Source organism: Lutzomyia longipalpis, chromosome 1, assembly GCF_024334085.1.
Source record: "Lutzomyia longipalpis isolate SR_M1_2022 chromosome 1, ASM2433408v1".
Classification (NCBI taxonomy): Eukaryota; Metazoa; Arthropoda; class Insecta; order Diptera; family Psychodidae; genus Lutzomyia; species Lutzomyia longipalpis.
In genome coordinates this window covers 39,862,092-39,880,354 of record NC_074707.1, presented here as the reverse complement: position 1 = coordinate 39,880,354, position 18,263 = coordinate 39,862,092, and the positions used below count along the sequence as shown (strand labels likewise).

The 18,263-nt window shown below is 33.8% G+C and overlaps 2 protein-coding genes across 5 annotated transcripts in view; both read left to right on the top strand.

Moving 5' to 3' along the window:
• Positions 1-18,263, top strand: part of LOC129787307 (DNA-binding protein RFX2) — an 865,065-nt gene that overhangs the window by 555,435 nt on the left and 291,367 nt on the right. The window lies entirely within an intron of this gene.
• Positions 1-18,263, top strand: part of LOC129787310 (protein dead ringer-like) — an 85,989-nt gene that overhangs the window by 39,084 nt on the left and 28,642 nt on the right. For all 3 annotated transcript variants that reach the window (XM_055822805.1, XM_055822804.1, XM_055822806.1), the window contains one exon: positions 13,405-13,477. In XM_055822805.1, the coding sequence (XP_055678780.1) occupies positions 13,405-13,477 (73 nt within the window). The remainder of the gene's footprint in view (positions 1-13,404; positions 13,478-18,263) is intronic.

The following is an 18,263-nucleotide window of genomic DNA, read 5'->3' as shown; positions in this document are numbered from 1 at the left end:
CTCTTGCATCGTCAAAGAAAGCAATACAAAAATGAAGGATGAAGAAGGATAGGGAAACTTAAATAGTAAAGTTTTTGCCTATGTATTATGTGCATGTGTGTGTGTGTCATGAAAGAGGGAGGTGATTGGTGTTGGTTAGAAAAATTTCCAAAATAGATTTTTGGGTATTTTGTCCAAAGTGATATTTCAGTGTATTATCAACAGTTGTGAGGAATTATCGAATGTGTCGTTCTGTCTCTATACCGTTTCATTATATATATAATTTCCGCTTTTGCATGAAAATCATTATCTGTTATGTGCAGCATTGAAATATCTGTGTACAAAGAGTGAAGAGTTTTAGCTTGAGGAAAAATCGGTGGATAACATTCAAAAATCTCCATATAGGAGCAATCAATCACACTTTACGCATTTCCAACGGATCATTATGTTGCCGGTTGATAATCAAATTCAAGAGGTAAATATTTTCCCAAATCTTCACTCATAATTTCAACAACAATATAAAATAATATGCCGAGTTGATGAGGAATTATTAAAAGAGCAAATACACCTTGCGGTGGAATCATCAATTAGTTGATGAGTAACACATTAAAATGAAATGGCATGAAAATTTATTGAAGAAAGAGCAATGAAAAAAAAAATCACTTAAAAATGAATGAAAAGAGTTTTGAAAAGTGTTGGAAAGTCGCACGTATACTGTGAAGTCTTCTTCCTTTTGCATCTACACAACAGTTGAATGATGGTTCTCCCTGTGAATGAGAAACTTTCTCATTTGTCCCCAAAAATAGCATTGAATTTTGTGGGTGGGTTTGCATGATAATTCAGCACGAGTACATTGGATGGGTGTGTTCAAAAAGTATCTTGAAGGTTTTTCTTTCCGGTGTTTAATAATTCTTTAAATAAAAGGTAATTAAAAAATTATTTAATTAATTGAAAAATTATTTTTATTACTTTTTTTAGAGTTTAATGAAGATTTTTTAAAGTAAAAAAAATATATTTACTTTATTTTTGCTGGATAATCGTTAAAAAATAATTTTCTTTAACTGACAAGTCCTGAAGAAGATTAGAAATTAACTCGAAATCTCTGTAATTATTCTATACAGAAAGTTAACTTTAAAGTCAAAAGGAATTTAGAAACTCAATTCTAGGAATTAATTTTCATAATTATTTTCTTCAATTAAATATGGATTTAATTAATGATTTAATAATATGATAAGTTTTAAATGAGAAATTAATTGCAAAAAAAAACAATTTATTATTTTTATTTTGAACTTTTAGGGCAGATGTAGTCAATTCCAAAGAAATCTTACAAAGAATGAAATAACAAAAGAGAATACAAGAAATACAAAATATGTGGTTTAGAAAAATCCTCCTAGAAGTTCCATAACTTTTTGAACACAGCTGTAATGGTAAAGAGCACCATGAGTAATATATAAAAATATTTTTCACATTAGCAACCACAATGTACAAGCAATTTCTGTATTAGGGAGTACGATTATTGGTAATTGATAGCCAATCCAATATTTGTTTAGTTGATCCGATAACAATAACAGGCGAGTTTTGCTCGAAAGTTGATTGATTTGTTTGAGAGAGCAAATATTCTGCGTCAATATAGTTTTATGTTAGGACTTTATTCATTCGCCTAGCCATCATTGTGAAAGACATATTCATACAATTTGGTTGCAATTGAAGGAAATAACATTTGCTCTTTGTCCGGTGAGTTTCACCATCTTGTACAATGCAAGTGTGAATGATTTTTCGTGGAATACGGAGACCTATTGGAGGAGGAAGGAAAAAAAGAGAAGACCCTCATAGATGATAAAAATCAATGCAATTTACCTGGCACAGAGGAGAGATTCTTTGGGTAAATAGCAATAGTATTCTTGCATGAGCCAAAACGAGGAGGTTGGGAATGGAAGAGGAAAGATTGATTTAATAAATGATATGTAAGACATCAACTGTTATGCTATTGGTGAGAATAATTATCACCTCTTCTGAGGTAGGAAGGTGAGATTGATTAAAAATGGTAGAGGAGATGTACAATTTGTCAAAGAATGAAGAGAACAAGTCATACGGCAAAATATGAGGGGATATCTTGCAGATGGAATAAAATTGTGTGACTAAACCATCGATATATTGTTATATTCGAGGATAGCTATAAAACCGCAAGAGTTTTAAAGAAGTTCCCCCTTTGTTGTTGGAAACTTCACACTCTGGAGGACCATCAAAGTGCGCGAACATTTAATTTTTTTTTTGTGAACATTCAAGTCAATCAAATTGAGTGCCGAAAAAATGTATTATAAAAGAATATTTATTAAATGAACATAATCCATGCAGAGGAGTAATCAAAAGAAGGGCCTTTTGTGGGAAGGTGTGTGCTTGGATGGTTGAAAAAAAAATACATTTTGGACATTTTTTATCGTCTTCTCAAATAAATCCAGATTAACATTTTGTCTCGTTGAATGAAGAAAGAGATTCATTGTGGTTTCTCCGAGACGTTGTATAATTTTTTAATTCACGCCACACAGCGGAATCTTTTAAGTTTCTTCATTCTCAAAAGGGTTTTTGCAATGAAAACGTTTTGCGTGTGTAAGCATAATGCTGATTTTTTCTTCGATGGCCCTCAATAGGTCAATGAATTTATGGTCCAAGGCACCGTAAAGTTGAGCAGACAGGGAGCGTAATAGGGGAAAAATATATATCAAAGTGTGGCGACATGAAATTTCGTCCTTAATTGTTACCCCCGGCTCCGAGGGTCTGGAGCTATGGGTTTAATATAAAAGGCACACAAGGGGCGAACAACAAAAGGCCAGTTGAAGAAACTCTTGGAATTGTGAAAGGTGCCACAGAGTCCTTTTGAGGCGCTTTCCTATTATCCCTTCATCCTGACACATTCATTGGCAATTCTCGGTATTTGTGGGTTGTGTGATGTGCTGCTCCTGGCGACTTTTAGATGCGAGAGAAACTACCTGTTGCGCAAATACATCCCCCAAAAAATATACACCCCCGTTTAGGCCTGCTCCAGAGAGAAAATTATATTATTTTGTATATATGAGACGCTAAAAGCTGTTTCCGCCGCCACACGCGCTTCTTTTTTTTTTTCTTCCTTCTTCACAACCTATAGCAATAATGATGGTACAAATAGTGGATGGTATATGTAGTATAAGAGGACCCAATGGAATAAGGATAGATTGACTATACGAAGTGAATGCAAAAGAGAGAAAGAAAAATCCACAAACATCCAATAAATGAGATAAATCTTTCTTCTGATTATATTCTTTGAAGCGTGTAAATCTATTTGGTTAAAAGAAAATCCCCCGTGTGTGTGGTTTTGTTATTGGGAATTGAAATCAATTTGGTCTATTAAAGGGTCCATTTGGTGTCGAGGATGATAGCTTTTAGTGTCCATTGGAATTGACTTTCTTCTTGTTTCCCTTGTTGTGATGGAATGTAATAAACACGGTATTTCCTTTGATATCTTCTTCCAAAATCGAAGAAAAATAAGAAGGAATGAAGTAATTTCACAGAATTGTCCCGAAATTGTCGTCATGAAATTAATACTACTTTTGGAGCTTTTGCAACACCTTCAAGGGGTCAGGCACTAACTTAAATACTTGATGTTTCCTTAAAACATTTAAAGAATTTCTTAATTTACTCCTTTAAAAAAAAGAAAAGTACGACAAAAAAGAAATAAAATAAAATCCCCAAATCATTAATAATCAATTTAAAAATCAATTTAGATACCTTCCTCAATCCATGATTTATCAATTGATAAGACGTCTTGTCGGCCCATTTGCTAATGATAATTATTGTACTTTGTACGATGTACTCCATGATGATGAGACATAAATATTACACCCAATGCACTCAAATCTTCAGTGTTATAAACCCCTTGGGTGGTGTTGAGTTCTTTGGTATTGTTGGTGGCACTCCAATAAAATTTATTAACAATTCAATCACATGACAAACAAGCATTCATTCGCACACACCACTCTTTGAGCAATTCAAGGTGGTATTTTGAGAGAAAATATCATTGTACATCCAATATTATATTTATTGTGCGTCTCATCGGTGGTGGATGGAGAAACTGCGGGCGGGCAGGGGGCCCGTGCGCGCGCGATTGTGAATGGGTGAGAAAAGATGTCGAGTCACACACAGGGCTCTCGATGAACTGATTTATAACCATCTCGGGCTTATAATTTAATTTATGCTGGGATGATGCTTCTCAATTGTATGGCTCAGATTGAGTGTGGTGTGCTTTGGGAGGAATGGTGTGTACAAGTGGATCTGGCTGGGGATAAAGTGCTGAGTCAATGATGCTGGAGATCCACAACCTACGGTAGCTGTTTGGTGGCTTGGTTGATCCTCAAATTATGGACATAATTAAATCAAAGTAAACACACTTTGGGGCCTCAACTTTGTGTATTAAATGGTTGCCTCTCTATATACAAGAAGCACGGAAATGCTGGTGGATTGCGCGTCTGACTATGCGATTCTTCTTGTGGCTCATGGGGTATCTCGTGTTTGCCCATTGCGTGCTGTGGTGTAGATCGGAGGCTGTGGGTATATGACTGCCTGAATGACTTGCTGCCATATAAGATTGGTGTGGTGGGACGAATAGAGACGGGGCAGTCTTGGAATCTATTTCGTGATTAGGCCACTTTGTCTGGGACGATTAGCACTCTCTATACACTATGTATCGTAATCTTAACGGTTTCTTGTGTCTTCAAAATCCATATCTCTTTATATATAATGAAAAATATCAATGCTCCTTCTTGCCTTTTGGTCTTCTTCCCAAAACTTGAATATATCGTCCCGAAAATTTATCTCAACGCAATCTGTCAACCCTTTGTGGTCGCGAGATAATTTTCTCTCAACTTTTCACATCGTGGGAACAAAATCCTTTAATAGAGTACCCCATTCTTTTAATTTATTTAACACGTACAGCAATCTTATGTACATAAATAGCGAGTTAAATTCATGTCCTTTCAATGTCTCTGAAGATTCAACAAAGAGAAGAATAATGTTTCGTTTGTACTGCGATGTTCTTGAATCGAAAATGAATGTTTACATACCATTTGCATATTGAGACAGCTTTTACTAAAATGACCTCCAATATTAAGCAATTACACTGCATTTATTTCAATAATATACCTTTTATTTCCTACTCACAGTGATTTTTGCTTTTTCAACATGATCTCATTAGCAAGGAGGAGAGACCCGTAACCCAAGCAGCAAAGATTGACTTTTATGTCACTATTATGTGACAATTTTGTGTGATTAATTTGTTTCTGTTGGCTCTTAGAAGTAAATTGGAAATTAATTTAAATGAAACTTTGAGAAATGATAGTTCTTGACCAAAGAAATGTTTGTAAATAAACCAGAAATTTTCCGGTCATACAGTTTCAGAGATATCTTTAAATTCGTTTTTTTTTTGTAAGACTACTGTAGAACTTTAAGAAAATTGATTCGTTTTAAACAAACTTTATTTCAAAAATTTCTTTGCTTTTTGAAGATGATTTCCACAAATTTTTATCAAAATCGGTCCAATAGATTTTTTATAATAAATTAAAATGCGAGTCAAGGTCGCCTAAAAAAAGTTGGCGCCATTTGTATAATATCTTTGGTCCATATTTTTGGCATTCGTTTAAGTTCCATAAATTTTTAAATTAAAGTTTTTTAATAGTAATTTTTAAATAATTCTGATCAGTATTCTATTGCAGTTATTCATGACTTTGTACTTTCATAATCAAACTGTGCTGCTTGGGATGTATCTTGGGATTTATCCTCAATGATGTTTTACTGTGTTGCATAGAAGATTTGTATATAATTTGAATTTACATTCAAAAGAGGAGGCATTTTTGAATTTGAGAGAGTCCCTAAAGAAGACAAATCCAAAATCCTACCATCTTTTTTCTGTATTTCCGAACACAGTGAAATATTTATGATCATGATGGAGGCTGTGGTGCTGTTGTAACCTGCAATTCGAACTGTGTGCGAATAATTTGTGCGGGTTCTGGGCACCTTCTATACGCGATACTTTATGATAGGCGTGTCAAATTCAAATCAATCAATGTGTGTGCATCAGAAATTTCTTCTTAAAGCCATTTTCCAAGTCTCTCTGTGTGTCTGTGGAGTGTTTGCCAGGAAGGTGAAGAATAAAAAGTTAACATCAAACGTGATCATCAAGCATGAGGCCCGAATGATGGAGCGAATGCACCGGGAGGGTCATTTTATTATTGGCGGGGGGTGGACGGGGTTTGGCGCGAAATGACGAAATGTAAATCAAAATATTACTCCTTTTTGATCTTTGTGGAAAATGCCGCTCAAATCCTCGAGCCAATCGCACTTAAATTGTATTACAAAAGCTCGCGCTATATACAAGAGGTTGTAGCTGGTTGGTTCTTCTTTTTTTTTCGTTCCTGTCTTACCTTCTATTTTTGTATTTTATTCCCACTCACGCAAAAATCTAGTGAAATATTTGCCTTTTGATTGAATCCAATAATCATCTCAAATTATTCTTTCAAACTCCCATTATTAATTGATGTAAGGCACCTCGTGGCTAATCATCGAGGTGAATTGATGAGGTTTTTTTATCCATCTACTTCAGCATTATTCATGCTGGTGTGAGATGGATCTTGGTGATTTGAGTGAGAAGATGATGTGCTAGGGGAATAAAAAATTTAATTAATTGCACGTTTTGATTGCTTTGGCTCTCTGTGAACTTGATCGATACGATGAAAATGGATCTTTTGCCCTCTTCTTTTGATACAGTTAAATAATAATCTCGAGGCGCGTAAAGAGGCGTCTAGGTGTATAAACTTTTCTTGTATTGTCCGTCTCTATGCTATATATAGTGTAGGTATATGTGGATAAATAATCATAATAAATAAACTTGTAACTCCATCAATCAAAGACCTGACCTATACGTTTTAAAGGTTCAAAAGAAATTATCGCTTGAGTGGGGGGTTTTAATCGCCTATACCCAGAGATTTTCCTTCTTCATTTCTTCACAATCGAGAGACTTTTGAATAATGTTCGATTTATCTTTGTTGTCTTTGGTTTATTTGATTTTTTTTCTGCTTGATATTACTTTGTAAGCCAAGTCTTCATCTGCGCATTTTTTTTTTTAATAAAGATTGCCAAAATAATTTTATAAATGACAGCGAAGGAATTCTCTTGCAGCCCTTAATTCTAAGATTTTTTCTCTCTTAAACTCCTGCACGAAACAATTCATAATCGTGAGCTTCAAGCATAATTGTCGATTGATTGGTAAATATTCAAAGAGGGGAAAAAGAGTTTTATACGTGAGGCAGAGAGAAGCATTAAAAATCTTCTGTTCGGCAATATTGCGTGATTTTGGGAACCGAATTACACATTTTTTACGCCTATTTGCCGTGAATACTTTGTACCACCGCATCTTCATCACCAAATCTGGCTTCTTCTCTCTCCAACGTTCTTCTCCTTCCAATATATATGTAGGTACATCGTCTCTTTAATGCACGTGCATTATTTTTATATGGACTTTTTTTCCTGGCGTAAATTTCAAACTCTCATGACTGGGACTGATTGTCCCGCGATACCTTTTATTGTATAATTTTCTCCATCTGTATTTGTATGTGGCTATATAGAATTTTATTTAAATTGTTCGAAAAATTTTAATTTGTGGCCAAAGGCAAATTTTCTTGGGTTGTTTTTCACCATGGTGTGCAGCTCCTGTGCAGTTTTGCTCTTCACTCTCTCAGTGGAATGCATCCGCATGTGCATGCACCGGCCTCCATCATCCAATATAATGATGAATATATATTGAGAACGATGAAAAAATATGTATAAATATTATTGGTTCAGTGGAATAATAATCATTATAATATCAATGGTATTGAGAGCTTCTGGTGTTTTATATTCCATTGTGCTTTGCCTGTCTGATGGAGCGAATAACAGTCAAAAGAATAAGTTGCATGCATCTCAGCGGTGCAATTTTCTCAAATAATAATCACTCATATAAAACACTTTAGAATTTCCTTTTATATCCACTTATCCATCATCTTGCCAGGGCTACAGAGAAGATTTTTGCTATTTTCACAATTTCTGCCCTCTTCGGTGAATTTAAAAGGTCCCCTTTCCCTCCCAAGCAGTTTATTTTAAATGATAGAATTTATCAAATGTAATTGGCTCTGAGCAAAATATGGGATTGTACATTATGCTTGGCACCATTGTGAGAAAAGGTGCAATGATTTCAATACAAGATCCATTTTTATAGCTCTCATTTTAAGACCTGTGAGAGCTATAATATTACTTTTTATAATTTCCGTTTATTCACAGAAGCTCTATTACTTCTATAAACTTTATTATCCTTTCGATATATATTTATTTTTATTTTAATAGAAAACTTGCATAAAAAACAGAAACTTCCGTATAATATTTTATAGCAGCTTTGTGTCTTGGCTAAGAAAATTATTATAGATAATTTGAAAAAGACATTTTCAAACTTTCTAGTAATAAAATTACCAAATGTGCTGGCAATGATTTAATTACCTAAACTCACAGCAAATTTTAATTATATTTAGTGAAACTTTTTGCCAGCTTTATTATTTGGCAATGGAGCTTGCCAAAGAGGGTCACATATATTTTTTTTTATGATAAATAACCCATATCAAAAAGGCGTGTTGAATGTTTTTTTTTCATTCTATAATTTATATATTTCTCCACCTTGCGTATTTTTATGCTATATGATGGAAGAAAGAAGGTGATAGCAAATAAAATAGCAATAGAAGCAAACTCAAAACGCCCGTATCATAAAAAAATATAAATGCACAACTTTTATAATACCGCACCTGAAAAATTTCATTAACAGCCCAACAATAACACTCGAACAATTTAATACTCTCTGCTGGCAATATTTTAATGTGGCATTGTCCATTAGAGGAGTCAAAAGAAGTATTTTTAGGTGCAGTGTATGCGGCAAGGGCGGTCGGGGGGAAATGTGAAAAAATAAAATTAAAATTTTTGCGGAAATAGGTTACCACAAAATGAATAATTTATCTCTCTATTAACCTACAAAAGTGAGGTGATAGATAAAAAAGGTGAGAGCATATTGCTCATCTTCATTTCTCTCACTCTCGTGAAATATAAAAGAAGCCAAAACATTTGGTTGGAGGGATAAAAAAAGGTGAGAGATTGAGAAGATATTGCCACTCGTTTGATGCTGTGTGTAGTAATGCCAGTGTCTATGTTGAAAAACATAGTGGAATAAAATGTTGGATCCCTCCTCGAAAAGCATCAGCACGTGTATCAAGTCAACAATCCATTGTTGAACCCATTGTGAGTGGCTCAACAAAGACCTATTTGAGACCCCGATCAGCAAGACTAACACACGGTTTCTCTCATTGTTGCTTACCCATAGAAATTTTTCCAATACATGTTTGCTATATATCGGCAAATAAACACAACATAAAACCCCCGTGTGATTGTCGATCAAGGGCTGCACCCTCCCTTTTTATTTAAATGCTTGTTACCAAAAACCATAATGTCCTGGTATGTCCTCCTCTTCATCTTTCTAAAATATACAAGTTAATTTATTCATTTTCCCAATAATCATCATGGACATGATAGAAATTAATAACAATTTCCCCCTCGTTGGTATTTTGGCTCTCACCCCTCGTACACAATAGAAATTTTCTGGCCCTCATTGAGAGTGTTAAAAATGTTATTCACTTCGACACCCCTTGATAATATAATTAGGTTGTTCTCTTTCTTGTGGTTGTTTGCTTTTTTAGACAATAAATATTTTACGGATTTATACACAGAGGGGAAAGTTCTTGACAAAATATTTTCACCCTTGAATTAATCTTATGGGAATTCCTTTGTATTTTGTGACAATATTTTCTTTTTAGGAATTTTATATGGGGAAAATTTCTTTCTTTTTTTCCCATTGATAATTTCTTTCCTTAATCTCTCACACTCTTTTTTTCATCTCGTTGGAAACTCTATGGTTTTTGAGAAGGATAATATCTATATAGATAGGTATTCAAAGAAAACCGCCCTTATGGGAAAGTTTTATAGATTATATAGCTGAATAGTTAATCACTATCCAGTTAAGATTCCCAGTGTACTAATTTAACTAAAAATGTATTAGGAATTAGAGCCTGGAAACAAAAATTTAAGATAAATATTAAAGGAAAATTATTGAACAGTTTGAAAGGAATTTTTCCAATTTATGTAGATTCTGCTAAAGCTGTAAAAAAATATAAGTAGACCCAAATCCCATTAGCGCTGGCGCTCCACGAGTATCTCCAAAATATTTATCCAAATATTTGGTATCACGTGTATGGGGCATATAATTGCTTAAGCTTTGCCTTTTCAATTTATTCCAATACATTATATTCTTAAGCAACGATAATGCGATATACTTTTGGATTTCCCAGCGGATTACATGCTTAATGCTATATGGTTCATTTTATCTTCTCACACAAGCTTCAACAACGATAAAAAAACTAAAATTGTGAGCTGATGAGATAGCCCCAGTATGCCCATGATTTGTTACTCAACAGTTCTCAATCTTTTATATCTCAAAACAAACCGCCACAGTCGGCAATCTCACCCAGCTCATCGGGATGGATTAATATAAAAGTCTTATGAGTGAAAAGTTAAAATTAATTGGAGCATCATTAATTACTAATGAGTGGATTGATGTTGAAGAGAAAAATTATGTGAAATAAGCAGTTAATTTTATCGACTTAGCAAGTCCGTATGGGATAATTAGCGTGTTCCATTTCATTTTATTGTTAGGGATTTTGATACGAAAATAGAATTTTACACATCATCAAATCAATAATGTACGCGGCATTCTTCACCACCCAACACTTTTCAATTCCCTTTTGGATTTTTCTCTCACTCACATATGCCTTTGCATTAGAAAATTACACGAAGAATAGCGTGGTGCAATTAACAAGAAAAATCACTCTAGAAAAATTTATGTGCCGATAAATTCCTAAAGCTCATTATTAACCAATAAATTTACCAACATCTTTAATAATAATTTCTAATACCTTTTTCCCTCCTCTCTCGTACATTACATACATATATCCCTTTCATTATTCTGTAGCATTACACACGGTATTAACATGCATAATTTCTCAAATATAATATTCGCCTTATAGATGATGGTGATGCTGTCTCTTGTGTACAATTTAACTCTTTTCATTTGCCCATTGTGTGTACTGATGTGTGTGCAAGAGGGTATTTAAAATTAAGCAAGAGAGATGGAAGAGAGAATTAATTTATAAAATGCCATAATGATGAAATTCTCTCCTCCATATAACCAGATTGATTAGTTAGTGGAGGAGGGAGAGATGCCCATCATAGTCTATGGATTTGTGATGTGGAATAAGTTGAAGAAAAAAAAAGAAGTTATTTACAATTTATAATATTATAATTTAGTTGCACACACATCCTCCATTCCTAACCATTTGAATTACTACAATTGCCATAGAGAGACGTTTTGAGATAGAAATTCGTATATTAACATCTTCAACCTGCGCGATCGTTGTGTACCAGCCTCACATATATGAGAGATTGAGTAAGAAAGGAGATTCATTTATCATTTAAGAGTTGAGACGATTAAAATCTAGAAAATACGTTAACATTCATGCCTCACGATTAATTACACCGACCAACTCATATTATCAAGTGATTGCTATTGTGTATTATGGGGATATGTTTTTTCATGGAAAACATTGCTGCCTTTCCTACATATAACAAAATATTCATAATACATCTCACTGGATAAATTGGCGGCGTGAAATTACAATTTACCTCCCATTCTCTATTATAACTTGTGAGCATTACTTATTTTCAATTTTATGTGTCTTTAATTGCTTACGCAATGATTTTTCTTGCACTTGTCCTATCAATCTTTCTTTATTATTTATTCTTTAAGATATTATTCAATTATTTTATTTTTATCTTTTGTAGCTTTATTATTGGGGAGAATTTATGGGAGAAATCTAAAAGAATTTATAAAAAATTTCAGTAAAATTATTTGGACTTATTCTATCAATTAAATTTACACACTAGATGGCACACCGAACTCTTGGCCCCCTTGCGGAATATTGTAAACTTTTTATTTACATATTTTGACACAAAATATTGTGTTGAAAAATTTGTAACCACGCTGGTAAAAGTAATCATATAAAAAGGCAAAAGTTCAGCATATGATTCTTGCATTATGTGCAAAGTAGCAGCATCAATCTAATAATTATCACTCATTAAATTATGACTCGAGGAATTTTCCAAATGCAAAATACATGAAGAAATATGTTGCTGGACTGTAATTTGCAAATCTCTATGAAATGAAGAAATTAACAATCATGCATACGGAACAATTTGGAAATAGCTCTCGGTAAACACTAATTAATTGCAGGAAATTTTTCTAATTTCCAACGAAATGGGAAATACCTGAAATGTATATTGGCTATTTAACATTTCTTCATGGTGACAAATTAAAAATTCTACATAACAAATTTCAGCAATGGAAAATTTTATTTTTATTTTGACTTTTAAATCATAAGATAGACGAAGTTTTTTTTGTTGATTGTATGACTATTGTAATGAAAATAATAAGGAATTTAATTCAGTGAGCTGTGTGTAGAAGAGGAAGAAGTCAGACGAGGTTAAAGTGATGGGCTATGGAGACCTCTTTTCTTTTCATATGTCAATGAGAAGTCGAGGGAGGTCGGTTTGGGTTAAGTTAAAACATCAATTTGTGTATTTGTTCTCCTCCCCTGGCGCTCATTTTATTGTTATTATTCTCCCGGCTTGTATATAGCACACAACACCCATGGATTTTTCGTGGTTTATATCAGATGAAGAGAAGCCAAAAAAAAAAGAAGAAAGATATGTTATTGAGTATTTATTTTCTGCGATGGTTTGGCGGGCAAAAGATGGTGCATAAAGGGAATTATTGGGCATATCGAGAGTCAATTGCAAATGAGGGAACAATAAAAATCGCCACCAGCAGAAGTGTCTGGCGATGGGCAGAAAAGCTGCCTGGGCATGGATGTTCCTTTGGTGGATGTATTAAACATCCAATGTGTGGTACAAGCTGCAGGGATAATTGAACACGCAAACCCCTTAAATGATGACGATGATGGTGATGCGATGGATGCCAATCATTATTTAAATTGGGACTAGTGGCTATAATATTTTCGCATATATAGTACATTTTTTTCTCTCTCAATTGCTGAATTCTTCTCTGGCATCGATCGAGAGAATCACAATATTTTTTCTTCACGTTTTTGGGAAGCTTCAAAACATGACAATATATGATTTTTTTGTTTAATCATCAAATTCGACACACGTTTCCTTCAATTATTTAATTATCTCTTCCCATCTCTTCTTTCATTGCAGTTGTACGAGATCAATGATGATCCCAAACGAAAAGAATTTCTCGATGATCTATTTTCATTCATGCAAAAACGAGGTGAGTTCATTAACGAATTTATACAAAGTAATTCCATCTGGGTTGGAGGGAACTACTGGGAAATCGCCGTGAGATTGACCACAAAGTTAAATTATCGAGAAATGTGTGCGGTTCATCTCCGTGTGGGCAATGAAATTGCGAACAGAAATTTCCTTTCATCAATTTGAAGTTTATAGGTTCATTTCTTATGCCGCACTATTGTGTACCCATTGTTCACTTGACCACCATTTAATATTAAAATCAGCTTTTATTTGGAAGTCAGAATAAATTTAATAAATATTGAATTTTTTTGGAGTAGAACTGCGGTGGCAAAATAAATGAGAAATGATTGAGGTTGACTTTGAGGAAAAGAAATTTTTGCACAGGGTTGCAAATTGCAAAATTGTTTATTTAGATTAAAAAGCAATGAAAAGATTGAGATTGCTGAATTTTCTCTATTTCTGACATTTTTTAACTTAACTTTTAGCTAAAAGAAAGTTCTTAGAACCGTGAAAAATACATTAAAAGTATCTCCATAGCAGTCTAAATCTTCAAAATACTAATCGCTTTCTTCAGGCTTAAGGTTTACTTAAAAATTGCACCAATAAATTCTTTATTTTATTTAAATTTTCCTGCAAAATATTCTTCCTAATTATGAGATTCAATTATATTTAGTTTAATGAATCCAATAAAACTTTTTGTCTTTACAAATTCTCCGATGAGTCGAAGATCATCAAATAACTCGAATAAGGACATTAAAAATTCGATTCATCTCATTTCATACAATGCATAAAAATAAAATGTTCCTTATAAACTTTTTTACGTGCATAAGAAAATGATGAAAGGAAGGAAACCTTGAAAGCGGAATTGTATATTCATTTAAAAATCGTTTTTTGATTCGGGTAAAAAAGGTCCATAAATTGAGCATCAAAAATCAGGAGAAACTCTCTGCGTGCGCTTTTAAGGTGCGAGAGACGACGATGGTTCGATTGGGGGCTTTTTGCATAATATGCATGCCATTCTGATCCAAATAACGAAAATCGTATTAACGCTGATCATTTAATTGTTCTTCTCAGAAATTTTTAGTGTATTTTTTTTGTTATGTGGTATTTTCATTAACATCCCCGGCTATTTGCCTCTCTGTCTCACACACAGACCGACCTTTTTGTTTATAATCGCGGATGTGAGAGAGGGCGAACGTTTTCTCCCGCGTTTTAACATTGCGGCCCACCAGAAAGCTATAAAATCCTTCAGCAAATGATTTATTGATGTCGGGGAGTATCAAAATCGATTATAGTCCTTTTGATTGTATTGCGGTGATTTTTTTCCACGGAGCATATGCGCGTTTTTTTGCGCGTCTTCATTTCATTCATTTGGATTTGATTAATTTTTCCCCCGTCTCTGAATGAGGGGCATAAAACACAGGAAAGAAGAATAAATTTTTGAAATATAAAAATTCAAGCATCTTTGATTTTTATTTTTTTGTACCAAAAGTTTTTTTCTTTCAAAGGGGAGAATCTCTATATATTCTTCGAAATCTCTTGATGCATTTATGCCCTCCTCCCTATAGTTTTATTCTCCCCATGATTAATTGCAGTAAAATATTTTACAACACTTTTTTCGCATATATTTCACAAATGAAGCAAAAGGGAGATGAATTTGATTTTTTTTTGACCGGATGGATCTTCCTGTGGAAATCGGCTTTAATCAAGGAGATATAGAACTTTTTATAAGATGAAAAAAATTCTTTCTGAAATGAATTTATTCTTCACAATATCCATTGAATTTATTAGAAATTCAGTGAAAAGTCTTTTGGTGTTTTTCCACACGATGGTGTGATAGTTGCTGAGTCGATTTCCCACCTCTTTCAATACAATCCTTCCAACCCTCGTTCAAACCGATCAACTCACCCTGATGGGTTGGTTTTTTTTTGTTCTACTTTCCTTGGAGGGAGCAGGAAGAAGTTGAAATGCAACTCGATGAGCAGATTAAACGAAGAGAAACCCCATCTTGATTGACATTATTACAAATAACTCAACAAATTCCCTCCATTCTACCCGGGATGATGCATGACCTGGCGAAAATTTTCATCTCTGTGAGTTTTATCACGTCGTTTTTAGCATCTCGTTCACAAACTCCTCTCTCATTTTATTCTCACACACATACCACCCCTTTGGGTGGTTGGTGGAAATTTCAAACTTACAATTTGATGAGAAATCTGGTGATTAATGATTGTTTGATTTCAATTAATTACTTCTCAATGCTTCCTCAACAACAGTGAATAATTTGGTATTGAATTCTCCATAAAATTCCATTTGGCTTCCCTTGTTTAGGCTCGTCGTGTGAGGAGTAGTTTGTGAAAAAAAGTGGGCAGCTGGACCCAACTGGATGATTTAAAGGTTCAAATTGAGAAACTCTTATTGCGCTGTTTGTGGGGGGAAGAGAAGACGAAGATAAATGAGAAAAAGCGTCATATCAAAAGACTGTGAGGAAAATTTTCAAAGGAAAACGCCGATTATTTTTCTTGTGATCCCCACCATTCTCAAAACTACATTTAATTGTTCTCTTGATAGATCGTTTTCATCGGGAAAGCTCGCTCAATTATTTTTGTACGTAGGAGGAATATTGTGATTAATTGAATGTAATTTTTAGTTTTTTGGGCCTTTGGTTATGTTGAATTTCTGCAAAAGTTAATTTAAGAAAAAAAGGAAATCTCTATTTGATTTTCATATCAATGGTTTTTTTTCTGATCTTCATCAGGTCATGAAATTTATTGGAAAATCTAGATTTTTTCTTTAATTTTCTTAACTCCTAATAATTAATTCTTTAATTTCTCTTCAAGGAAAGTCAGAAAAAATATCCTAATTAATCATCTAATGAAGCATTTTTGCAAAATCAAGCACACAGCAAAGTCTTTCAAAGCCAACATTCCCGGATATTTCATCTTACAATCGTTTCTCTCTCTCTCGAAATTTACAACATCGAAAGCCAATTTGAGACTTTTCCCATCTCAATCACTCCTCCCCCACCCACCCCTCAAAGCCAGCTTTGAAATTCAAGATGGCAAACAATGTTGTGTACAAGATGAGTTTACTACTCCAAAGTCAATCAAATAAGAATTATATAGCACCCATTGGTCAACTTTGGAGACTTATTCCGTTGGGGATCATTGGAATCTCAAATGCGTTCTGAACACGTACGAAATGTGAATAAATTATCGCCTTTTGTTTGCAACATTGTATTCACAGCATATTACATGCTATATTTTCCACAAATCAAGGGAAGACTAAAGATGGAATGAGAAGAGCTCGCATCTCCATCTTGGAAAATATTGTACATAGCGAATATTTCATTTTATTATTCAAACTGTAATCTCTATTGACGCATGTAATTTTCCAATATTCCATTGGAAAATATTTATGCTCAAGGCAGGGAATAACCAAAAGACTAATTCTATGCGTATTTTTTGCCTATAAAATGTAGATCAGGTGTGATTGGAAATATTTCGCGGGCAAGTGTTTGGAAATATGTGATGAAAAGATATTGCGGAGAAATTTTTCACTATCAATCTGTATGATCAGAAGGCACATTATGGTGTGATTAATCGATCTCCCAAATTGACTATGAGTTTTCTCAGCATGAGTCAAGTTGAATTTATCATTTATATTATTCGTGGTGGTTGTTTAAAATAGAAGTGGGGCATTTTGAAATATAAAAATATATAAATTCAATTCAAAATGAAAAGGAAAAAAATATAATAAAATGCCGTGCAGTGTGAAAATGTAAAGTATCCATGAAATATTGGATACATTTTCACACCCTCATTTGACGCTATTGATAAAAAATAGCTTAAAAATCCATTAAACTCGTACAGAAGAGTGTGCAAAATTCATGGCAATAGTTTTAATGTAATTTCTATGGAAGTTGATAAAAAAGAGTTTGTACGCGCGCGAAGAACGTGAGTAAGGAAAGGACGTGGAAAAGGGCATCAAAATATCAATACGCATAGAAGTTATACATTATGTAGATATATAATGTGTAGCATTAACACCCTATAGGAGAGAGAAAAAGAGAGAGAGACACTTTATCTGAATTCCGGGAAAAAGATGTGTGTTTGTGCCAGGAACTATTTGCAATCTTTACGATTATGCACTTAATGGTTGTAAATTGCAATGTTTTTCGTGTCAGCTTGAATTAATGATGAAATTGGCAAACATAAACCAAAAAGCAAAATACACCATAGGGTCCCATTTTGAGGCTGAAAACTCACATCTTCTCGCGCACGATAAGGTTGCCATCATAATTTCGCTAAAATTAGTTCATTTATTTGACAATTATGGCACATAAAATGTAACCAATTTACACAGCGGGAGCCCAAAAGTCACAAAATGTATGGGGAGTGAGCACGATATGCGCGGGTTTTTGTTTTTTTAGTTTTGGAGCTATTAGACCCCTTTTGCGCTTAACTTCGAGGGATCTTGCGTAATTCCCAGAATTCAATTGGTCACTTTTATTATGTGACTTCGCGCCTCGTCCAATGATGATTCGAGCACCATATCGTGGTGGTAATGGTGAAGAAAAAGGAAGATTCTCAAACCATAAATTACTTCCATTTGCATATAAACAGAAAAGCATGAAGGAATATGCGAAATACAGGGTTAGTCGGGAGATTTGCAAAAGGAAAATTCTATGTAAAACGTATTAAATGAAAAAGCAATTTTGGGTTTATATTTTCTTATTGTTTGTTTCTTATTTAGATTTTTTTTCTTATTTCAATTTTAATATATTTTTAATATAAAAAAAAAGA